Genomic DNA, 24,320 nt, shown 5'->3' with positions numbered 1-24,320 from the left:
TTCCAGAATCAAGAAAGATTTAGGCTAGGGACCTGCAATTCTCGGTGTAGAGGTGGCGAAACCAATAGGTCTCTTGACACCACAGTCACGCACAGAGAAGTCCAAACCTCTCCTCGGGGCGCACAGCAGGAAATGGTCAGGAAATGGTCACATTTGAAGTCTGAACTCTAGGCAGAGACTCCTCTGGCTCTCAAGCACCCTCCCTCCGCGTTACATTCTCTCCTTTGCGCCCCTTGCTGGTGGCTCCCCATGGACCCTCGGAACTTTCCACTTTGGCATCTTCAAGGCTGAGTCTCGGGGCTGCTTCGCTGCGCTCTGGGACCCGGGGGTCCTCGGCACGGGTGGCCCGGCCAGCAGCCCAACCTGCGCCGAGGGCAGCCGGCGGGGTTCGGGAGAAGGACGCCCGCCGTGGCCCTGGAGAACGGACCCGCGGCTCCCGCGCGGCCAGGCCCTGGGAACTACAGCACCCAGAGGGCTCTGCGCGTGCGTCCGCCACGTGCGCCTGCCCCTGGGGGCCGGGCCGACTTCCGGCGCCCGGGACTGTCACCCGGCTGCCTGGCGTCAGGCCACTGCGGCTCTCCGGAGGGTACCCTAGAGGCGGGGCCGGCTGCACCGGAGCCTCTGGGTCCCAGACGAGAAGGCGAGGAAGGTCCTGGAGGAAGACCGGCCTCGTGCCGCCCGGCACCGCCGCTGCCGACTCCCCAGCCTCGGTGTCCCGGAGCGCGTGGGCGGTGCCGGAGCTTCGCGCTCCTCGGCCCCGGCCGCAGCGCCGCGGCGGCTTCCCGGGCGCCCCCTGCCCCGGGCCCGCCGCGAGACCGAGGCCCGGCAGGCTGCGCGAGGCTGCGGGCAGTTGGCGGGGCCTGGTCGTGCACCCTTTCTGCCCCTTCTCGGCTGCAGACTCCGATGGCGGCGGCAGGGGGGCTGGCGGACCCGGCGCCGGTGAGTAGGGAGACCCCTTCCGAGGACCCCGAGCCCCATGGAGGGAAGGACTTTCCCGAGACGACTTGGGCCCTCTTGCTGCTCGGGTGGGAACCGGTACCCTGCAAACCCGGTAGTCAGGTCCGTGAGGCGTGCAGGTGTGAGAAGGTCCCACACGTGCCAAGGCTGGGAGCGGAGACACCTGGGTTCTGGGGCACAGCGTCCTCGACGCGGGACTGAAATGGCAGGTAGAGCAGTTGGGACTTTACCCAAGGGCGTGGGAGCCAGGGGAAGTTTTGAAGAGAGACCGGACGTCCTCCCAGTTAGGATTTTGAAAGCATCTCACCTCTTGCTGAGTGGAGAACAGATGTGGAGAGGTGTGTCCGTATGAAGGGCGAAGGTTCCTTCCACGGCCCAGGTGAGCAAAGGATGGCTCCTGGACTGGATGGGGAGATTTGTAGGGGAAGTTTCAATTATGTGTAGAGCTGCGTTTGTATCAGGTGTGTGGGGTATGAGCAAGTGTTGTGAGTGAAGCACAGTTGGAAGCCTAAGTGCCTAAGTTCCCCCCCCACACACACACACACAGAGGAAAGATCAAGAGTTTGCCATGTCTGAGAGTGAAGTTGACATTGTAGGTGTCCTGAGCCAAAGCAGAGTTTGAGAAGTGGACTGAGGAGGGGGTGATCTCACAGACTCAGTGGAGGATGGTCAGTTTCAGTTTCCTAGAGAGAGGAAAATGGTTGGGAATAACTGGAGTTGTCAGGGCAAGAGTCTGGCAGGTGGCTGAAGGAGGGGAGGGTGGAAAAAGAGTGAAGAAATAGAGGGGACAATGCTAGGGGGCAGTAGGGTATTGACTTCCTGTGTGTCCACCAGGCCCTTGGGACCACCCTCCTGTGGCAACTGATTTCCAGGACCAGCCTGGAAATGTCAGGGGCACAGCAGGGAGAATCCTAGAGTGGGCACACCCTGGGGTATCCACAGCTGGGACTTACACAGTTGCTTGTGCCGGCCTAGGAAGGGCACATTTGGGTAGGGTCATGAGTGGTCTTGCTGGGTTGAGTGGATGCCAGCCAAGAACCATGAGGACGGCTCACTTGCTTGTGTAAACTAGCCAGGGGAGAGGCTGAGAGCGCTTCTGTGGCCTGAACAGGAAAGGTGGAAGGAAGGGGGCCCAGATGGGTGGAGGAAGTGCCACCTGAAGATAGCGCTGGAATAGAACCCCAGGAAGATCATGAATGTTCAGAAAGTGCCAAGGATGGGGACAGGGATCTGAGTTCTGAGTCACCGCCATACCTTAGACTGCTTGCTGTTGTAGGGCCTGATTGCCTTTGAGGACATAGCTGTGTATTTCTCCCGGGAAGAGTGGATGCTCCTGGATACAGCCCAGAGGGCCCTGTACCGCCACGTGATGCTGGGGAACTTTGCGCTTGTGGCCTCACTGGGTAAGGCCCTGGGTCCTCCATGGGAAGCCAAGTTGGTACCTGGCTGGGTCATCAGGACTATCATCTCACCTTCCCACCCACCCAAGAGTAGGACCTTCTGGCTAGACGCCACATGAGGCAAGGGTCAGGATCTGGAGATGTGCAGGCTGCTCCATCTTACCCTTGGCCCCATCTGACTGAGTCTCCTGTGCCTGGGCTCAGTCCTCTTCCTGTGGTGCCCCAGCACATATGCTGCTTGCAGGGATCCTTGAGCTGTCCCACTGAGCCCCTGCCCTGTTGTGACCCCAGGTTTTCCTGATTGCACAGATAATATCGTCTATTTCCATGAAGCCCTGACTCCTACCATCTTCTGTGGGATGGGTGGTCCTGACTTGACGTGGCCTCTCACTTGAACCACCTTGTTCATAGGACTCTCTGCCTCCCGACCTCGTGTGGTCATCCAGCTGGAGCATGGTGAGGAGCCTTGGGTTCCCAGTGGGACAGATACAGCCCTGGGCAGGAATGCCCACAGAAAGTCCAGCCTTGGTGAGTTGGGGCTCAAGGTAGGGGTGAACTTGGGACCAACCGGTGGCCCAGCCTCTGTCTCCCCTCCTGTAGACATACTGTCTCCTCTGGCTGCCCATCTGCCTCTTTTCCCTTCTTTCATCATCCTGTCTTGGAGGCTGTGGCCTGGGTCTAAAAACATAGGATCTGATTTCACGCAGGAAGTCACCTGACTGTGGTGAGACCTGTTCAGAGTTCTTCCTTCAACTGGGTGGTACAGCTTGCTTCAGACCTCCACATCTAGCTGTTACATCTGTTGGGTATTCCTTCCTCCCTTCATTCATGTGTCCAGATGTAGCTCGAGTGCCTGCTCTGGCCAGGCCTGTTCCAGGTCCTGGGAACACAACCTTGACGAGGATACTCCTTGTCCTGCTCTTTGGGGCTGATGCTAGGGGAGAGGCAGTCAGTAAACTGTTCATGAATTGTCTATAGCTTCAGAAACAAATCGGAGCAAGGAGAAAAAGCAGGCTGGGGGATGAACTGTGGGGAGGGGTCTGTGGTAGGGATAGCCAGCAGAGGCTTAGGTGGTAGGTAAGAGATGCTGAGTTCTCTGTACTCCCACATCTGGTTGTCTGGGGCTTTCCTCTTGACCATGGGGGTGCAGATACACTGAATGCCATACCTGTCAGGGCAGATGCTTCTTCCACCCGCTTCCTGCAGGGCCCGCGTAGGCTTCCGCTTTTCTCCCTAGGCTTTTTCGTCCATCCCCTGGGTTCCCCCTGCCTTCCCAGCAGCCTGCTCTGGTCACATCCTGGCTAGATGCCCCAGGCAGCCATCATTCCTCTACCCTCAGGTTCCTGCTGTCTGGCAGAGGACAGAGATGTTTCTGGAGAACCGACACTGCCAGGGGCCTTCCTGCATAGCTCCCCTGAGACACCTACTAGTCCCAGCCTGGTGGGAAAACGGGATGCCTTCTCATCTGGAGAGAGAAAACCCACAGGTGTGTCAGTGATCTACTGGGAGAGGCTCCTGCTAGGTTCAGGCAGTGGTAAAGCCAGCATCAGCCTGCGACTGACCTCCCCACTGAGGGCGTCTGAGAGTGACCAGTCTAGAGAGAAAGTCCTTACAGACTGCCCCGCTCCAGGGAAGTTGCCACAGATGGCGGAGCTACAGAAGCCACATGTGCAGCAAGCTCACCCCAGAGCCTTCCGGAGCGATCCAGACCTCAGAACCATCTGCAGTGAGGGAGAACGGGGAATGGACACAAACTGGCCTGAGCCTCAGAGACTCATGGGTGCCCAAGAGGCCCCAACCTGGAGAGAGCTGGGCGAGGCGCTCCATGCTGCTCCCGGTCTGCTCCCTGGGGAGAAGCCCTTTGAATGCAGGGCATGCAGCAAAGTGTTTGTGAAGAGCTCAGACCTCCTCAAGCACCTGCGCACCCACACTGGTGAGCGTCCTTATGAGTGTGCACAGTGTGGCAAGGCCTTCAGCCAGACATCACACTTGACACAGCACCAGCGCATCCACAGTGGCGAGACGCCTTATGCATGCCCTGCCTGCGGCAAAGCCTTTCGGCACAGCTCCTCACTGGTGCGGCACCAACGTATCCACACAGCGGAGAAGTCCTTCCACTGCAGCGAGTGTGGCAAGGCCTTCAGCCACGGCTCCAACCTCAGCCAGCACCGCAAGATCCACGCAGGCGGGAGGCCCTACGCCTGTGCCCAGTGTGGCCGCCGCTTCTGCCGCAACTCGCACCTGATCCAGCATGAGCGCACACACACGGGTGAGAAGCCCTATGCCTGTGCACTCTGTGGTGCTGCCTTCAGCCAGGGCTCTTCGCTCTTTAAGCACCAGAGGGTGCACACGGGTGAGAAACCTTTCGCCTGCGCGCAGTGTGGCCGTGCCTTCAGCCACAGCTCCAATCTCACACAGCATCAGCTACTCCACACAGGTGAGCGGCCCTTCCGTTGTGGGGACTGTGGCAAGGCCTTTGCCAAGGGAGCCGTGCTGCTTAGCCACCGGCGCATCCACACAGGAGAGAAGCCCTTTGTGTGCACACAGTGCGGCCGAGCTTTCCGCGAGCGCCCAGCCCTCTTCCACCACCAGAGGATCCATACTGGTGAGAAGGCCTTGAGGCGACCCAGGGCCGGGATGCGTGCCCAGGCCAGGTCTCCTTCGGAGACCTCCTCAGAAGGTGTACATGGGAAGGAAGCCAAAGCCACTCCTTCCTCAGGTTCACCCACGGCCCTAATGCCTGCCGAGTCCTAAGGGCACACTTCTACCCTTCCCCAACCTTCTGGGAATCCCTTTCACAGCTAAAGGCCTGTGTCCACTGCAGGCCCACAATGGGGAGAAGCCCTACGCGTGCTAACCAGGCACCAGGAAGATTCTTTGGCGCGCTTCCATTTGTACACAGTGACAAGATTTGCCAGTTCAGCTCTGGGATACACCTGTGTCCTCAAAGAGGTCCTATGCAGAGACACCAGGAGGATGGACCTGGTGCCAAAAAAGGCAGCCCTGCATGCTGATGCCTTTTCACCGTCTCATGACTCATGCTAAGGTGGGGAGGAGAAGTGCAGGCATGAAGAAGTCTTCACAGAAACTGGCAGCTGGGGACATCTCCCTCTCCCACCCCCGTGCCCAGGCCTCAGTTCATCCAGAGCTGCTTCGGATCTGACCCAGCAAATAGGAGGCTACAGAGGAATGAGAGTTAGGATGTAGGACTTGGGCAAGTAGTTGGGCTCTAAGCCTCAACTACCTTCTCTGGGAAAAAGAGGAAAAAATTTGGGCCCCTAGAGGGTGCTCTTCAGGTGGGTACCAGCCCATTCTAGATGTGGGGAAGTTCCTCTTGTCAGCCCATGAACCCTGTGCTAGTTTGCTCACTTTAAAGATGAGTAAATTGAGACACAGAGAGGAAAAGCGAGTTGCCCAGGACAGAGCTGATACTAGAAGCCGAGGGACTGGCTCAGTTTCACATACCTCAGCCCCCAGGCCTCAATGTAGTCAGCCAGGCCTGAGGGTCTGACCTGGCCACACAGCTGACTCACAGGCAGTGCAGCCCTGAGGGAGGGGATGTGGCTGTCAGCCTTGGAAAGACAGAGCAGGGACGCTGGCTTCCCAGCAGCACTCATTCACATTCTCATCTTCGTTCTGTCACGAGCTCCTGTTACCAAAGTCAATGTTATGAGGATTTTTTTTTTTTTTTAATGAGGAATCTTTACATCCAAAGCACTGATAAGAACTGCAGAGGAAACAAGACAGGGCTGCTTATTTTTGTTGGGTTTGGTGGCTACATGACCTGTTCTACCTTGGTTGGAAAGTGGACAAACAGCTGAACAAGAAGGACTTGTCGTTACTTAAGCCTATGTAATGTTCAGCCTTCTTCTGAAGCCACCGTCCCCAGTATAATGCCCCTTAATGCTGAGGACAGATGGATGGAGCGGGGCCATTTGACTCCTATATGGTTAAGCAGACCAGGCCCTCTCCTGATCTGGGGCTTCACTGCCAGGGTAGGCAATGGTCTTTTTAACCCAGAGAAGAAAGGGGGGGTGGGACCCAAAACGATAGCATTTACAACTTGAAATGGATGTAAGTCATAATTTTGTGTACAGGCATGTGGAAGTCCATGGCCTCAGCCTCTTCTCTTGGCTCCAGGGGTGTTCAGATGTCTTCCTAGTAAAGGTTTCTTTTTAAACATTGTGAACAATAATAGCCTGGTGCTTGTTTCACTCTAATGCAATGCAGACAGTATTAAACACACATAACACAGATGTGTCAGCAGGGTGTCTTCGTCACAGAGCTTCAACCCAAGTCCCCCTAGAGAAAGTACAGGGTGAATATGCAGCTTGTCTGCAGCCCAGTGTGGGACTAAGACACCTGTGTCCCATTGGTGGTTGCAGGTTGGTGGAGGAAACAAGGAGATCTGGGTGGGGTTGGCCTTCCCCTGAGCAGCAGCTCTCCTGGGAGATGAGCCTTTGGGGATCCAGTCAATGGGGGGGGGGGGGGAGTGGAGAAACTGGGACAGAATATGTACTCCTGCTAAGGCACAGCTGGGACAGCCATATGTGGTATCCTAGCAAGGTTGACTCCAGCCCAGTAGGTACACCAGTCCCATCACCTTAAGACTTTGCAGTCATCTCCTATACTCAAAGAACATAAGACCCAGCTGTCCTGCTTACCCACAACTTGGGCCATATCCATCTTCTGCCCTGAAGCCTCTAGATACTCTGAAGGCCCCTGTACTTGGGCCATACCCACCTACTGCCCCAAGCCTCCTGATACTCTGTAGGCCCCTGTACTGTTGCCCACCCCTCCTGTATGAACTCAGTCTGCAAAGCTGTGAAATACAGACAAACCCCACCCTGCCACAGAGGTACTTCCAGGGAACTCATGAGATTAAGGACCAAAGGCATCTGTTGAACAAGTGTGTGACCACTCATGAAGTATTTCCTGTGCCTTGGGCAGAATTTCCTGGATCACCCAGTTTATGTCCTAAGCCCTCCTGACCCCTTAGGCTGGATTCAGTGTCCTGTCTCCCCACCAGCCTCTCCTTGAGCTCTTTCTCACCTTTGGGCTGTGTTCTTGTTCCTCAGCTCCAACTTCCTTGAATCTACCTTTTCTGATAACCAGAACTGGCTCCTCCATCTGGCTTGCCTTTCTCCAACCCCTGTGGTCATGTTGGGCTGGTCTCTTAACCCCAGTCAAGTTGTAACTGTAAAAGTGTACCTGAACTTTCTGGGACAAAGGCCGACTCAAACATAGGCATCACAGCTAGCTTGAATCCAGAAGACTGGTGGTATAGCTTAGTGGCAGAGTGCACCCTGAGCATGCCTGAGGCCCTGGTTTCAATCCTCAGCACTGAAAGAAAGAAAGAAAAAGAGAAAAAGATAAATGCACAAGTGTGAGGATGGGGAAGGGTGTTAAGGGCAATGGCATTCTGAAGCTAGATGCGGGAACTGTCACTCATTGATGAGAAGCCAATTACTTAATTGGCATTTGGGTAAGTCCAACTAGGCTTACCCTGTAGCACAGCAGGAGGCTTGGTGAACAGCAATCCAGGGAGAAGGGTCTTCCTGTAAAGGTACCTGGGGAAGAGCTCTCCACCCATTGAAAGATTGTTCCCAGACAATCTGCAGTCCCAGAGAAAATACTGAAGCCCTTCAAAAAATAGCACCCTGATGAAGCCCCCGGACAGGTAAGAGTTAACAAGCTCTACCCACAAACTGCTCCAAGGTTCCAGTCGGCATTTAGGACTACTGCTCTTGTCCTGAATTGTTGGCAGGTATCTGAGAAACCAAAACACATGCAGATAAAGTTTAGTATTGAGTGAGTACGCGACAGTTCAGCTACTGGTGGAGGCAGAATGAACCCTACCCCACAGTTCAATAATAATAACATGGCCTGTTGTGAAAAACAAGCCACTGTCTAGTTCTGTTTTGCAAAATAAATAGAAGGTTGAGCACCTCCCACAAACGTGGACACCCTTCGTTTGCATGTCAGACTCTTCAGGGTAATACATAGTTACCTTCTCAGTAAATGTCTGCCCCCCAAAGTCCGCAGGGCACTTAACGGGTTGAACGAGGGTCTCCAGTACCTTCTTCCAAGGAGAAATCTAGGCGAGGTGGAAGCCTGCGAATCCACGGAGGTTGCCACGGAGCGCCAGGTAGGATCTCTTCGGGATCGGGGGAACGCTGGGGTCATGGCCATGGAAAAGCTGGAAGTGGGCAGCTGTGCTCCTGGAGTGCGGCCTGGCAGCCCGGGTGGTGGGGCGGGGAGAGCGTGGGCGGAGGGCGTCCTCTGATTGGTCGGAGAGCACGCTGTCACCACCCAATAGGCCGCGGGTCCGCCGCGCACATGCGCAGGACGTCTACGGGCCGTCCTGCCGGGTCCGCGGTGGGTCAGCCCGGCGCTCGGGCGTGAAGGCCGGGGAGGGGGAGGCCCGGTGCTGAACTCCACGGCAGTGCGGAGTCTCGAGAGGAAAGGATGCCATCCAGTCGCCAGGAGTTTGAAAAGGCGCTGCTGGGCTCACGAGGCTCATGGGAAACGTAGTCCTCGGGGAGCAGGGGGTGCCTGAAGGGCCGGCGCGGGATTGGCCGGGCTGGGGTCGCCAGGGCCGCGCGCGGGCGGGGCGAGCGGGTGTGTGCGCGCCACTTCCGGGAAGTGGCCGCCGGCCCGGAGCGGCTGCCGAGGTGAGCGCGGTGCTGACTGGCGGGGCGCGGCGTCCTCCACCGCGGGGGCGCGCGCCGGTCCTGCCCCGCGGCGGCGGAACTCCCGGCGCCCGCCGCCCGTGTCCGGGCTTTCTGCCACCCAGAACGCCGTCCCCGGCGCCCAGGCCCGAACCCGGTTCTCCTGAAAGATCGGCTCCTTCCCCTCCCGTAACGGGGCGCAGACCCCAAATCCGAGGGTCTCTCGGGTAGGACAGGCCTGACAGACCCCCAGGTGGGCATGTTTCCCCCTAGAACCTCTTCAGGGCCGAGCCCGCAGTCGCACGCCCCGCGCAGCTCCGTTCTGTTTACCTTCTGCTTCGGGGTTTTACTCGCGTGGGCCCAGCCTGTTGGAGGCCTCTGCGGTTCGCAGTGGTCAGCAAGCACAGTGTCTGGGAACCCGTGTCCGCACTCGGGAGTGCCCCTAGTATTGCACCTGCTTCGACTGTCTCCTGGCGAGGACAGGCCCGGTCCCCAGAGCCAGCTCTTCAGGCGGCAAATCCCAGAGACCATGAGGACAGACACAAAGCCCGACCTTCCGCACTCAGGGCTCCCAGTCCCCCAGGACCAGCTGGTCGATTGACCGTTCACTTCTGGGCTGGGGGAGCCACTTTCCTGTCTGTTATGCCCAGGTGTTGGGTTTTCTGTTGCTGTTTTGTTTTTTGGTGGTGGTTGTTTGCTTTGAGACAGGAGCTCACTAAATTGCCAAGGCTGGCCTCGAACTTGCAGTCCTGCCTGAGCCTCCCAAGTCGCTGGGATAACCGGTGTGGACCACTGCTCTTGTCTTACCTGTATTTGATCGAACTGTTTTCCACTTTCCTGGCAGCTTCCTGGGCTCCTTCCATCCAGGCGTTTATCCCCCAGGCATCCTCCTGATCTCAGCTCCTATGACCTTCTCCTTCCATGAGGCTTTCCTGGAGCCCCCACCCCTCACCCACCCTTGGTCTCAGGGTCTCCTCTGCCCTGGCCTTGGCTCCTGGGCTGGGCCTTGTATCTGTCTCTTCTTAGCCAGGCCCTCTTGAATAACACTTTGATCCCTCCTTTTCTGTAGGTCCCTCTGGGTGATTCCAAAAAGACTCTCTGAAAGGAGAATGCCATCCCCACTGGGGTCCCCACACCAGTCCCTCAGTAATCTTGAGACCACCCTTGAGGAGCCTGAGGCTGCACGACTGAAATTCCGTGGATTCTGCTACAAAGAGGTGGCAGGGCCCAGAGAGGCCCTGACCCGGCTGAGAGAGCTGTGTCGCCAATGGCTGCGGCCCGAGTCATGTTCCAAGGAACAGATGTTAGAGCTGTTGGTGCTGGAACAGTTTGTGGGCACACTGCCCCCTGAGATCCAGTCCTGGGTGCAAGGGCAGCGACCAGGCAGCCCTGAGGAAGCGGTAGCTCTAGTTGAAGGGCTACAGCACGACCCTGGGCAGCTGTTGGGCTGGGTAAGTGTGGTGTCATTAACTTCTAAGGACAGATCAAACATAGAGCCCCTGTGACTTACCTCTTTTTCTCAGATCACAGCCCACATCCTGAGGCCAGAGGTGCTTCCTGCAGCCCAGAAGACAGAGGAGTCCTCAGCCAGCCCCTGCCCCTCAGCAACAGTGGAGTTCTCTGGGGCAGCCCCTGCAGAGGGTCCACATAATGCCAGCATGGAAGGGTCTGCCCAGCTCAGCTGCAGTGTGAAGGAGGAGCCCAGTGCTGATGGGCAGCATGTGGGTGAGGGAGAGTGCCACCAAGACTGTGGAGCTTGTGGAAAGGGTGTGCACATCCCTGGAGGGGAGTCCCAGGCAGCTTGTTTTTTTTTTTGTTTTTTTTTTTTTTTTTTGGTACTAGGGATTGAACCCATGGGCGCTTAACCTTTGGGCCACATCCCTAGTTCCTTTTTTAAAAAAATTTATTTTGAGATTGGGTCTTGCTAAGTTATTAGGACCTCGCTAAATTGCTGGCACTGACTTTGAACTTGCAGTCCTCCCCTGGCCTCCAGAGCCGCTGGGATTATAGGAATATACCACAATATCTGGCTCCTCAGGAGACTTCTTATGCCAGGGCTTAGACTCTGGAAATGAGGGTGGATGTCCTTGGCTGAGATGGAAGCCCTGGAGAAGATCTGGGAATCAAAAGACAGGCCATACATAGGGCAGAGGTGGACCAAAACTTTGGCAGTCACACCAGATCCTCCTCCAGCCTGGCTTGTGTGGGTAACTCCTGACACCCATTCCCATCTACCTTACTTTTCAGCACCTCCCAGTCCACTGCTTCCAACCCAGTCTCCCAAGGGGCATCTTAGACACCAGGACACAGCCTCCACTTCCTTCCACCCACCCAGGATTCAGGTGAGCAGTCCCCAGTGGAAAGTACAGGTCCCAAGTATGGGAGGGAAATATCCCTGGTGCATGCCTCTGCCCTGTGGTTTTTCCAGTCTTGGCCAGTTGCTCTTGTACTTTGTTTTTGGTTTTTGTTTTTATTTTTTGTACCAGGGATTGAACCTAGGGGCGCTTTGCCACAGAGCCACAACCCCAGCCCTTTTTTTAAAAAAAAGCTTTTTTAGTTGTAGATGGACACAATACTTTTATTTATTTATTTTTATGTGCTGCTGAGGTTCAAACCCAGTACCTCATACATGCGAGGCAACCGCTTGGCCACTGAGCTACAATCCCAGCCCTCCCCAGTCCTTTTTATATTTTATTTAGAGATAGGGTCTCACTGAGTTACTTAGGGTCTCACAAGTTGCTAAGGCTGCCTCTGACCTCAGTCCTCCTGCCTCGGCCTCTGAGCTGATGGGATTACAGGTGTGCACCACTGCACCTGGTTCTTAAGCTCTTTACTGCCCAAAAGTGGAGTAAGTAATGGGTGCCCCAGAAATCCCAGGGGTAGAGGAACAGACTGTTGGCCTCTATTATTGGAAAATTTGAGCCTCAGATCATGGAAACCTAGTCAGAAGTGACCAGAACTGGTGGGCTTGCCTTTTTCACCTCAGAGAAGTCACTGGGGAGATTTGCAGCTCCTAGAGGTCTAGGGCCAGAACTTGGAGACTTAAACTTGTGTGTGCAGGTTGGGAGGAACCAGTGACACACTGGCAGGACTCCAGCACTTGGGGTCAGAACAAACACTCTTCCTGGGAGATGCCGAAAGTCCCTTCTCTTGTAGGGTTTTCTCAAAAGGCAATCAGCTGGGGGCTGGGGAGGTGGCTCAAGCAGTAACGCGCTCACCTGGCATGCTCGGGGCGCTGGGTTCAATCCTCAGCACCACATAAAAATAAAATAAAGATGTTGTGTCCACCGAAAACTAAAAAATAAATATTAAAAAATAAAAAAAAAAGGCAATCAGCTGGGCCTAGAAGCTTAATTCAAAGCTCCTGTCATCTTGAGCACCAAGTTCCCAAGTTCGTAGAGTTCTTTTGCTTCTATCCCACTCTAGTTGGGAGCTTTCTCAGCAGAATTGTTGGTGAGGTGTGCTTTGAGGCTGAGATTCCAGGTTCCTTCCATGGTTAGAAATCTTAGGCTGAGTGGAAAGGTTGCAGGCTCCATGGGATCATCACTTCCAGCCTTTACCATCTCTATCTTGGTTATATATGGCCAGCTCCCTACTCCCAGACTTGCTTTGGCTTGTCTCTCAGGATTATTTTTCCCAACCCAGCAAAGCCCCAGATGGCAGGACTCAAAGGCAGGAAGTATATTTCTCAGTAAAGCCATTGGGGCCTCTGCCACATGCCAGGTTCATCCTCTCTCAGGGTCTTGCCAGAAGCAGCACACAGGAGCTAACTGGCACCCACACTCTTTCTTTTTTTTTGGGGGGGGGGGGTGGTGGTGCTGGAGATTAAACCCAGGGCCTTGTACTTGCAAGTCAAGCATTGTATCAGCTGAGCTATATTCCCAGCCTCCCCACACTCTGAGCTTTCTCCGCTGCCACTCCTGCGTCCCCTGTTCACATCCCAGGGTGCAGTCAGGATCCTGGATCCTCTTTCCTCCCCACAGCCTCATTTCCATGTGCTGAAATGCTCCCAGCCTTTGAAGACTCCTGTAGTTAGAGGCTTGGCAGGTGGCTGAGTCCCCAGCAGTCCCTGGGTCTCTTGCTCCCTTTAGCACCCTGTTAAGATACTTGAAAGGGCAAAGGTTGGGGGCAGCCATAATGGTCTTTACAAAGCTTAACCTGATCCCACCCTGTTTCAATCTCTGACCAGAACAATGGGTGGGCAGCTAAGACAGGTGAGTACTGGCAGGCTGGCCAGATGATCTGAAGGAGGACCCAACATTCACAAGCCCCTTCTTGGCTTGTGCCTTATCCAGCCATAGATGAAGCTTAGGTAGCCTTCCCCAGGTAATAGGTAAGGATGCAACACTAGCAGGCTGGGGTGGGACCACAATGATGAGCTGCATCCTCATCCTGCAGGAGGAGTGGGGGCTGCTGGACCCGTCACAGAAGGAGCTGTACTGGGACGCGATGCTGGAGAAGTACGGCACGGTGGTCTCGCTGGGTGAGGACCACCGGTCCCTTCCCGCCTGGGCTTGGGTGCAGGCTGCTTGCCTGGGCTTTCGCACAGGCCTCCCAGGGCCCAGTCACAGCCTTCCCCCTTCCAGAAGGTACCCACCCGGGGCCTCGGGTGATCTCCCACCTGATCGTTCGTTGCCCACCCCAGCAGGGCTGCCACCCCCGCCAGCCAAAGAGCGGGCTGAATCCAAGTCAGAGCCTGACCGTGAGCCCGAGCTGGGGACACCATGCTCCGGACCCGAGGTTGGTGAGAGCCGCTGCCCAGGCGAGCGCAGCCTGAACCACCCAGAAGTCGGGGCTGAGGTAGACACTCCTGGGCGCAGCCAGGTCTGCACATCCCCGCCACCAGCACTGCCACTCCCGTTCTCCCCCGCGCAGCCGAAGCCCTACGTGTGCCCGCAGTGTGGCAGGGGCTTCGACTGGAAGTCCGTGTTCGTCATCCACCACCGCTCTCATGCAGGAGGCCCCTGTCCCGAGAGGCCACCACAGGCACCCCGGGAGCCAGTGGCACGACCCCCACGGCGCCCGGTGGGGCCTCGGAGCTATACCTGTGAGGAATGTGGGCGTAGCTTCAGCTGGAAGTCGCAGCTGGTCATCCACCGGAAGAGTCATGCTGGCCAGCAGCGCCACTTTTGTAGTGACTGCGGCCGCAGCTTCGACTGGAAGTCCCAGTTGGTCATCCACAGGAAGAGCCACCGGCCTGAGGCCCCTTGAGCAGGAGGGCTGCCCTCCTGGGGGGCGGTAGAGGGGGGGCACCTGTGGGCCTCTGGGCCTAGATAGAGCACCCTGGGGGCCAACTCCAGCCTACTGGAGACTCAGGGGGACAGTAAGGAACTCTGGACCTGCCCCCAAAAGTCCACCTGGGAGTGCGGGAAAGCTGCTCTGTTCTTCCTGCCCTGCCTTCTAGAGGAGGCCTGGGTTGGAATCCAAGCTGAGTGGTGACTGTGGGGTGATCACCAGGCCTCCCTACCTGAGGTATAAAAGCCCAGGACACGCCCTCCTCCTGGGACCTCTTGCTCAAAAACTGCCTTGCTGCCCCTTCCTACAGAAGTCCCTGTGGAAGGTGGCAGTAAGCTCAGAAAAGCACGGCTGATGTCTGTCCTGCTGTGTGAGACCCCTGGGCCTCCATGTGCACGTTACACCCTTAACATAAATCATGTGTTTTTAGCAGGTAAGTTTCTGAATAAGAACCTGATTTCTCACTTCTGTTGGTCAGATCAGCAATCTGCCTGGCAGCTGGAGGCTCAGGGCAAATCCTAGAATTGCCAACCCTACGGTCACAGCCCCAGATCCCCCCGCCTACTTTCATCCTTGGCCACCAGCCTTTAAACTCTTGAGCCTGGGTTTGGGTAGACAGGGCACTTCTTTTCAAAGCATAGATGGACAAGAGTGACCTCTGAAGGGTGACAGGTGTCTCTGAGGCCATGCAAACCTTCACGCCAGGGCTGCATCCTCCCATCCTTAGTTGGTCATGCAGCAGAAAGGCAGAGGATCCCACTGCCCCGGGAGATCTGTCTGGCTTTCTGGACAGTCACTCAGGACTTGCAGTATCGGTTTCCTAATAACTGCTCCAACGAACTCAGTGGCATGAAACACTGTAGCTTTATCCTATGTTGGTTTTTAGCATTTATTCTATGTGTGGTTTTTAAGGTCAGAACTCTGAGACATGTCTCAGCGAACAAAATCCGTTTATCAACAGGGCTGCTAGTTCCTCCTGCAGAATCTGGGCGAGAATCCACCTTCTAGAGGTGTCCTGAATTCTTGACTCACGGCCTCCTCCTTCATTTTCAGTGACAGCAGTAGCCAGTCAAGTCTTTTCACATTACATCACTGCCACTCTTCTGCCCGTCTTCCACTTATAAGGAGGACCTTTGTGATGACTTTGGGCCCACTTGGATGCTTCCGTCTCCCATTTCAAGGTCAGATGATGGAACATGGAATTCTAATTTTTTTTTTTTTTTGATACCAGGGATTGAACCCAGGGGTACTTAACTACTGGGCAACATCCCCAGTCCATTTTTGTGTTTAGAGGCAGGGTCTCACTTGGTTGCTTAGGGCCTTGCTAAGTTGCTGTGACTAGCTTTGAACTCTCTCAGCCTTCCCAGCTGCTGGGATTATAGGTATGTGCCACCACCTGGCTGGGATATTTTTTCCCTCTTTTAAAATTTTTTTATTGATTTTTTAAAAATAAATGACAGTGGAATGCATTACAATTCTTATTATACATATATACCCAATTTTTCATATCTCTGTTTATATATAAAATAGGTTGACACCCAATTCGGTGTCTTCATACATGTACTTAGGATGATGTTGTCCATCACATTTTACCATCCTTGCTAATCCCCTGACCCCTCCCATTCCCTCCCACCCCTCTGCCCCAATAAGAGGATTTTAACAAAAGTGAATTGATGGGAAGAGCACAATGGCTCCATCAAGCAGTACCTGTGAAGAGCCCATAGACGTTGAATCCTCGACAGCAACAGCAACAGTGGCAGAAAATGAGAGATGTTTAAAGATGTCTAAAAAACCCAGTTCAACTCAGTTTCCAAAGTAGGACAGACTGTCAACCAGTTGGGCTTTGGGTTCAGTTTTGGGCTCAAGAAACATTTATCCCATGTTCTGATCTCAATCTGGGCTTTTCTAAGGCTGTGGTACCTTCTCTTCCTTTTCTTCATCACTGTCAATAGAAAATGAGTTCTTGGTTACTTATATGAAATGAAATAAAATTAGATTCCTGTCTTGGGCTGGCCAGCACCTTGCCAGGGAATTCTTGTCTGCTCAGAGGGATAAGTCTCCTTAGAAATTAAAGTCTGGAATAATTAGTGAAGAACAAAAGACAAAGTCAGAAAGATTTTTTTCAAAGTTGGAGCCCCTGATAGGTCCAGTCCATACAAGAGCTGGACTCCTGTGGCTTATTTAAGGGGGTAGAGAAAAGGCAGGGATAAGGTTTCAAGGGTGGAGTCTTGCTTCTTGATGTCTTGCATTCAGCAGGTTGATTGCATCTTGGCAGGTTACACCCATCTCAGAGGGGTTGTGAGGCTGGGTGGTTAGCAGGTCACCCCATCTCTGGTGCCGTGTGGGACCAGGCAGAGCAGAATAAGGCTCACAGTGCATCTAGGCAGTCTTACACAGAGGAAATGTCCACTGGAAGTTCCCAGACACCAGATAATCCCATTCACTAGGCTGCAATGAGCCCACGAACGGCTCTCAACAAATTCCTATTTCACATCACAGACAGACATTACAGATAGGTTAAAGATCTGAATACAGAAAGAAAAACATCTAGAATATAATATAGAACAGTTTCAGATGACTTTGAATCAAGAAATGCTTTTTTGGTTTTGATTTTTGGTCCTGGGGATTGAACCCAGGGGCGCTTAACCACTGCGCCACATCCCCAGCTGTTTTTAAGTTTTATTTTGAGACAGGGTCTCACTAAGTTGCTTACGGCCTAAGTTGCTGAGGCTGGCTTTGAACTCATGATCTTCCTGCCTCAGTCTCTTGAGCTGTTGGGATTCCAGGCATGCACCATTGTACTTAGCTGAGAAATGCTTTTTAAAACAAGGCATTTACTGAATATTGTTCATCTGGGTGAAATTAAATATAATTTACTAAAATATATTATTTTTCTATATTATCTGTAGTATTAGTGTAAGTCAAAGAGCATGCATACATTAATAGATTAATGTTTAATACTGACTTCTCAAATTTAAAAAGTTTTTTAAATTTAAAAATCTAGAAAATTGGGCTGGAGTTGGCTGGGATTTTTGATTCTTTTTTTTTTTTTTTGGTTGTAGATGAACACGGTACCTTTATTTATTTATTTATTTATGTGTGGTGCTGAGGATCGATTCCAGTACCTCACATGTGTTAGGCAAGCGCTCTACCACTGAGCTACAACCCCAGCCAGGGATTTTTAAGTTCTTTTTTTTTTTTTAATATTTATTTTTTAGGTGTAGATGGACACAACACAATGCCTTTATTTTTATGTGGTGCTGAGGATCGAACCTGGGTCCCGCCTGTGCTAGGTGAGTGCTGCACCACTGAGCCACTATCTCAGCCCCAGATTTTTAAGTTCTTGATGGGCACATGAAAGTGTGTTCCACACTTGCTTGGGGTCAGTTTACTTTGCATCCCCAAGAGTTCCCAACAGTTTAACACTGTGGACTCTCATTATTTCCTTTTCAATTCTGTGGACAGAAGGTAATTAGTGTATGTCAATGGAGCCCACAGTGGCTCATATGTGCCACCCTGTGTGTCACTTTGTATACCTGGTTTGATTTCCATGCAGTTGATCCATTCATGTCTTCACTTCTTTTCTTCAGTCATTTATCCACTGCATGGGCCTTAGCTAACTCAGCAGCACTGTCAGCCTCCAGAGTGGGTTGTAGAATCTACATCATCTCATGAGAAACTAGGCCAGGCCAGGCCTGAAGTGGTGCCTCTCCAGGGAGGGTGCTTTTCCATACCAACTCAAGCTGCTACTCCTCTACCAGGTCCCCTGTAATTCATCTGATCTTCATGATGACTCCATGAGCCTTTGCTTCTCCCCACCCAGGTCTTCCTCCAAGACTCTTCACTTCCTGGGCTCTGGTTAAGCCCACTTGGGGCCCAGAAACACTCTCCACTGCCAGAGCTGACCCCATGATTGGCGAGCTGGGATTTGACCTGGGTCTGTCTGTCTCTGGAAGCATCTGTGGTTGTGGTGTAAGAGCTAAAATTCAAGCCCAGTGTTATGTTCTGCCTTGACATCTGAAACCAGTAAGGAAGTCCTTGGATGACAGCACATTCCCTACCCCACTGTGCTCCCATTGATAAGGGCCTAAGCAAACAAGTTGGTTCCTGCTTATGACTGAGTAGCAGGTCTCCATTCCCTCTAGCCTGCAGAATTATTCAAACCAGTCCGGTCCTCCAACAGGAACCAGGAGCCACCTCAGCCTTTTATTAGGAAGACTGCTTCCTACAGCTCCTGGTCATTCACTCTATTCCCAGAGCACTTTTGAGGGAAATGTCTTGTCAAATAGTTAACTTTATTTGATCTTCCTATTTGAAAATTTAATGGATTATGATCAGAAAAGTGGATCCTGGCTGGGTGTGGTGGCTGGGTTCCATCCCTGGTGGTGATGGAGGGGGTGAATCTGGGTCCTCTATAAACTCTTCATAACATTTCACACTCACTAATATGATTGTAATAAGAAAAAGACAATAACGAGTGTTGGGGAGGACGTGGAGAAATTAAAACTATCATACTGCTGGTGGGCATATAAAATGGTGCAGGTGTTTTAGAAAACTTTCCCCAAAAGTTACATAGTAACACTATACTTCACCTTTTGATGGTCTTTCTAGTCATTATCTAATACATTTAGAAGTAAAATGACGGGGCTGGGGATGTGGCTCAGCGGTAGCGCGCTCGCCTGGCATGCGTGCGGCCGGGTTCGATCCTCAGCACCACATACCAACAAAGATGTTGTGTCCGCCAAAAACTGAAAAATAAATATTAAAAAATTCTCTCTCTCTCTCTCTCTCTCTCTCTCTCTCTCTCTCTAAAAAATTCTCTCTTTCTACACTTAAAAAATATTAAAAAAAAGAAGTAAAATGACAAGTAAATTTAACGATTCAGATATTCTCCTGAAAAGAGCTTTGGATCAAAAAAGAACTGATATTTCTCTGCAAATTGTTCTCTGCTGCACTTAGCAGGCCAAGAATTAATTCCCAGACTGTGTCTTGCAGTAGAATCTATTTTCTGTTTTCCAGGTTCCTGACTGTAAAAAGAGAGGCAGGGAGTTCAGTGGCACACGCTTATAATTCCAGCTACTTGGAAGCTGAGAAAGGAGGATTGCAAGTTCAAGACCAGCCTGGACAACTTAGCAAGACCCTGAAAATCAACCAATCAAAAGTTTTGAGGACTGCAGAATTTGTTGTGAAATGCATAGAGCAGGCTGTGGGTATAACTTGATGATACAACACTTGCCTAGCATGCTTGAGGCCCTGGGTTCCATCCCCAGTACCATCACACACACACACACACACACACAAAATTGCATAGGAGGCCCCTTAACCTGACTCAATTCCAGGGCTTGAGAGACCCTGTTTAGGGTAAAAGCCTAAAACCATGAAACAATGGGAGTGTGGAGATGAAGGCAGTTCATAACTTATGTTGCTGGTGCAAGTTTACAAGCCTTTTGTTTTCAGAGCAGACCAGGGCATCACAACCCTGAATAGGATAGTCCTCTGGCCCACCTCTCTCCAGGCTACAGAAACTTGTTAAAGCAGAAACTCACATGATGGTAGACAACAAAGTTGTAGAACAAATAAATCCAAAAGCTAGCTCTTTGAAAAGACCAATAAATAAAATAGATTAAAGCATTTTGAACCTGAGTGCTAAACTATCAAAAAAGGAGACTTACTAAGGGGCTGGGGGCCGGTGTTTTGGAGAGCACTTGCCTAGCATGTGTGAGGCACTAGGTTTGATCCCTGGCACCACATAAAAATGAGCAAATAAATGTGTTGTGTCCATCTATAACTTAAAGAATATTTAAAAAAATTTTTTTTAAAGGGGGCTGGTGTTGTGGCTCAGTGGTAGAGCGCTTGCCTAGCACATGTGAGGCACTGGGTTTGATCCTCAGCACCACATAAAAATAAATATTGTGTTCGTATACAACTAAAAACGTTTAAAAATAAATAAAGGTATTATGTCCATCTATGACTAAAATATTTTTTAAAAAAGGAGATTAAACTGTATCCGGGCTAGGATATAGCTCAGTTGGTAGAGTGGCTGTCTTGCATACACAAGGCCCTGGGTTCAATCCCCCTCACCAAAAAAAAAAAAAAATTATATCCACTGAGAGACATCAAAGAGAGACATCAAAATGAATATTGTGACAACACATTTAAAAATCTAATAGAAATAGGTTTTATTTCTTTTCTTTCTTTTTTTTTTTTTTTTTTTTTTGGTGGTGGTGCTAGGGATTGAACCCAGGGGCCTTATGCATTCAAAGCAAACACTCTATTAACTAAGCTATATCCTCAACCCATAGAAAATAGATTTCCTACAAAAGCAAAATATTAGATAAAAGCATCTGCAACATAAACAACAACAATATTTTTGAGCCCCCAAAAAGAAAATGACTACAACATAATAAAATGTGGAGAAAGACTATGAAGCAGGAATTCACATCATCAGGAACTTTATTAGGTTGATAAGCCAAAAATGAGGTGTATGCTTAGAAGTAACCAGAAGAACACCAGCAATATGTGGGTAGACCTGGTCTGCCTTTTTCTTTGCCACGTATCCCATTCATCACTCTGTTGGGTATTAACAGCATTGTCAACAAATAAGACATAATTCAAAATAATGGCTGGGTGTGGTGGTGCACACTTGTAATCCCAGCAGCTTGGGAAGCTGAGGCAGGAGAATCATGAGTTCAAAGCCAGCTTCAGCAATGGTGAGGCAGTAGGCAACTCAGTGAGACCCTGTGTCTAAGTAAAATCCAAAATAGGGCTGGGGATGTGGCCCAGTGGCTGAGTGCCCCTGAGTTCAATCCCCAGTACCAAATAATTAATAATAATAATAAAATAATTAAATCAAAATAATGTAATGGATTGCTTAGTCTTCAAAAATAGCAAATAAGACTCCAGACAATATGTAATCCTAGCTACTGAGTCGGGAGGATCACAAGCTCAAGGTCAGCCTGTGTAACTTAGCAAGATCCTGTCTGCAAAATTAAAAGGGCTGAGGATGTGGCTAGGGTTGTAGCTCGGTGGTAGAATGCTTGCCTAGCATAAATATAAATTACTCAAGCTGGATGGGTCTGAGGAATCAGAATGAGATCTTGTTTATAACATTTATGCTCTTTGACCTGACACCTGCACTGATAGGGTTTGCTAAATAACTCATAACCTCTCTCAACTGCATACCTTCACCTTAAAGTAGAACACCATTACAACCTACTGTATGGGATGCATTTGTAATGCCAGATTCATGGGACCTCAATAGACCTCCAGGAGCTGAATCCGATGCAATCACACAAGAGCCTTTATTGCAAGCTCAAGCCTGGACTCACAACCATTCCCAATGCAATGGTCCTGGTCCTTTGCCAGTGAGATTTTATAGGTTTTGGGGGATACTCTATGCATCACAACATCACACAGCAAATCATTCCGTACCGCAGGAAAACCAAACAACAACTCTTAACATTGATTAGCACATTCACTGGCGGGAACAAGTTGGGTAGGGGTGATTGGTTAGTACAAGAGGGGGGTTCCTTTGAACTGATTAGTTTAAACCACAAGGGGTGCACCTGCTGAACTCCATGGTCTCCCATCATGTTATCAACCACCATAAACTACTGGAGGGTCACCTGGCACCCCAGGTATTTCCCTGTCTCATGATGATTGGTGGTTGATAGGGGCTTGCTATGGGTCCCCACCTAGCCTGACTGAGTCAGGGACACCTGGGGCAGCAGATCTCTCCTGTTATTTGTAGATAAACACCTCAGCAGGTGGGTATGTGCCTAGGAGTGCTCTGTGGGTTTTTCCAAGGACAAAGGTCACGCCCCCTTCCTTTGTCAGGCTTTGTGCTGAGGTAGAGGCTGGTTTCTCAAAATGGAGTCCCACTAGTTTCTCACATTAAAGGGTAAGATAAGGTGTCCATTGAAAAGTACCAGCCCTAGCTTGGCCCCAAGGCACCCCATGAGTGTTCTCAGACACAAGTTTATTCCTGTAGTTGTTTATGATGATTCTCTCAAATGACAGGCAAGACAGACAACATGTCTGTCAGGAGCTGCCACATAGGAACCAAATGCCCCTTAGCCTTGAGCGATGAGAATGTGGAGATGTGACAAGCCAGCCATGGGCTGCGTGTGTGTGAACGAGGAGCATTGAGTGCCAAAGTGGACTGAACCCACCCACGTTGCCCCTCTGTTTGGATGGGCCTTGCTCTGGTCTTCTTGCTGGCTCTGCCTATGATCCCCACACAGCTCATGAGATGGGCATGGCCTCCCTAGATGTCAGTCAACCTGCTGACAGTAGACATCACAAAACTATAGACTCAACCCCCTGAAACCTGACCCCTGGCCTCATTTGAATCGCTTCTCCCCAATAAAAGGGTTCAGCTCCTCTCTTTCCACATCTAAGATCAGAGGAGCTGTCATGGGGCTGGGGATGTGGCTCAAGCGGTAGCACGCTCTCCTGGCATGCGTGTGGCCCGGGTTCGATCCTCAGCACCACATACCAACAAAGATGTTGTGTCTGCCGAAAACTAGAAAATGAATATTAAAAAAATTCTCTCTCTCTCCTCTCTCACTCTCTCTTTAAAAAAAAATTCTCTCTCTCTCTCTCTCTCTCTCTCTCTCTCTCTCTCTCTCTGTCTCCTCTCTCACTCTCTCTTTAAAAAAAAAAAAATAAACAGAGGAGCTGTCACAAGACCCAAGAAAATGGTATTTCTCAGGCTGGGGATGTGGCTCAAGCGGTAACGCGCTCACCTGGCATGCGTGTGGCCCAGGTTTGAGCCTCAGCACCACATACAAACAAAGATGTTGTGTCCGCCGAGAACTAAAAAATAAATATTAAAAAAATTCTCTCTCTCTCTTTTCTCTCTCTCTCTTAAAAAAGAAAGAAAGAAAAAGAAAAAGGTATTTCTCTGTCTCTGTGTGATTGTTTCATGCCAGCCCAGTTCACCTGGAGTGACCTTAAGTGTTTAGTCATGGGATGTGACACATGTCCACTCTGCAGATGAAGAAACTGAGGCCCTGAGTGACATCAGATCAAAGATGCCAAAGCAAAGACACTAGTTAACCCTTATGGGAAAATTCCCTTTCACCTTTCTAGATAAACATCCTTCAAGGTAACATCCTTTCAAACATCCTTCAAGGTAAACATGGGGTAGACATCTGCCCCATTTTAAATTAGAGGAAACTGAGGCATGTGGGTGGGGGCAGGTGGCTCTAGGGACTTGCCCCAGGTCATGCAGCCAATAAGTGGCTGCCTTTCTTCATGCTGCAAGTTTTGGGATCCAAAGACAGGTTCAAATCTACCACACATGCCCACTCTCCTCTGCATCTGGAACATATCACCTGGTAATCTGTTCACTGGTGGATTTCCTCAGTCCACATTTCCAATGCTGGCTTTTTCTGATAGTAGGAAATACAATGACATGGCCTCACTGCCCAGGACTCCTCAAACTTCTTGCCACAGGAATGCAACATTACTTATTTGCAGACAACTAAAATTTAACACCCACTCACAGTGTGGTACATGCAAAAATCCTGATACCTGGACAAAGGGTAGCACGAGATTAAGGGTGACTTTGGGCAGGAGCTCGGGGAAGCCTGGAGAGCAGTGCTTGTCAGATCTCAATGGATGGTCATAAGTCATGACAGGCACAGGACCACAGTGGAGGTGGCCAGCACCACCTCTGCTGTTTCATACATGCACTCCAACCTCCCCCTGGGCTGCCATCTGCTTTCAGAGGGTACAAAGACCTTAATGTAACAATGACCTACTAAATTCATGGCAGGAGAGCCATCCAGAGGGCCAGCCTCTGTTGCTAGGTGCCCACTGTCAAATGATATCAGACCTTTTAGTACCAGGGGGGAGCAAGCTGAGGCTGCAACAGTAATGGCCAGCTCCTGCTGCTGTGTTCATACAACTTCTAGCTCCCTTGTTGACCAGAGTCCTTCCTAAGAGAAATGGTGTCTGCAACAGGAGACAACCCTGGGCCCCAGTTGGTGGCAAAGTTTGAGCCTCTACTATTATATTCCACAGCTATAAATGCCTTCATTGCCAGGCTCTT

At 51.3% G+C, this 24,320-nt stretch overlaps 2 protein-coding genes and 1 long non-coding RNA gene across 11 annotated transcripts; 2 read left to right on the top strand and 1 right to left on the bottom strand.

The window, feature by feature from the left end:
* Positions 1-801: 801 nt before the first annotated feature.
* Positions 802-5,136, top strand: LOC113175477 (uncharacterized). 2 transcript variants are annotated; one of them, XM_026379739.2, is made up of 5 exons: positions 899-939; positions 1,193-1,336; positions 2,234-2,360; positions 2,769-2,885; positions 3,697-5,136. In XM_026379739.2, the coding sequence occupies exons 3-5, from the start codon at positions 2,285-2,287 to the stop codon at positions 5,109-5,111; spliced, it is 1,608 nt and encodes a 535-aa protein (XP_026235524.1). In that variant the 5' UTR covers positions 899-939; positions 1,193-1,336; positions 2,234-2,284; the 3' UTR covers positions 5,112-5,136. The 2 variants fall into 2 exon arrangements, with proteins under 2 accessions (XP_026235522.1, XP_026235524.1); XM_026379737.2 differs by lacking the exon at positions 1,193-1,336 and having other exon boundaries at positions 802-939.
* A 41-nt stretch (positions 5,137-5,177) lies between these two features.
* Positions 5,178-8,613, bottom strand: LOC113175493 (uncharacterized). Of its 2 annotated transcripts, none has more exons than XR_003299974.2 (4): positions 8,368-8,613; positions 7,863-8,128; positions 7,569-7,700; positions 5,178-6,659 (listed from the first exon to the last, which is right to left on the bottom strand). It is a non-coding gene; the product is annotated as an uncharacterized LOC113175493 (long non-coding RNA). The 2 variants fall into 2 exon arrangements; XR_003299973.2 differs by having other exon boundaries at positions 8,437-8,612.
* A 91-nt stretch (positions 8,614-8,704) lies between these two features.
* On the top strand, positions 8,705-19,342 carry Znf446 (zinc finger protein 446). 7 transcript variants are annotated; one of them, XM_077792871.1, is made up of 9 exons: positions 8,705-9,031; positions 10,098-10,479; positions 10,552-10,749; positions 11,276-11,370; positions 13,427-13,511; positions 13,677-13,768; positions 15,317-15,444; positions 17,482-17,556; positions 18,087-19,250. In XM_077792871.1, the coding sequence occupies exons 2-9, from the start codon at positions 10,138-10,140 to the stop codon at positions 18,275-18,277; spliced, it is 1,206 nt and encodes a 401-aa protein (XP_077648997.1). In that variant the 5' UTR covers positions 8,705-9,031; positions 10,098-10,137; the 3' UTR covers positions 18,278-19,250. The 7 variants fall into 7 exon arrangements, with proteins under 7 accessions (XP_077648997.1, XP_077648995.1, XP_077648994.1 ...); XM_077792869.1 differs by having other exon boundaries at positions 13,674-13,768; XM_077792868.1 differs by lacking the exons at positions 15,317-15,444; positions 17,482-17,556; positions 18,087-19,250 and adding an exon at positions 19,283-19,342 and having other exon boundaries at positions 10,552-10,795; positions 13,674-14,696.
* Positions 19,343-24,320: the final 4,978 nt, after the last annotated feature.

This window comes from Urocitellus parryii, chromosome 15 (genome assembly GCF_045843805.1).
Source record: "Urocitellus parryii isolate mUroPar1 chromosome 15, mUroPar1.hap1, whole genome shotgun sequence".
NCBI classification, from domain to species: domain Eukaryota; kingdom Metazoa; phylum Chordata; class Mammalia; order Rodentia; family Sciuridae; genus Urocitellus; species Urocitellus parryii.
This window is presented reverse-complemented; position numbering and strand designations above follow the sequence as displayed.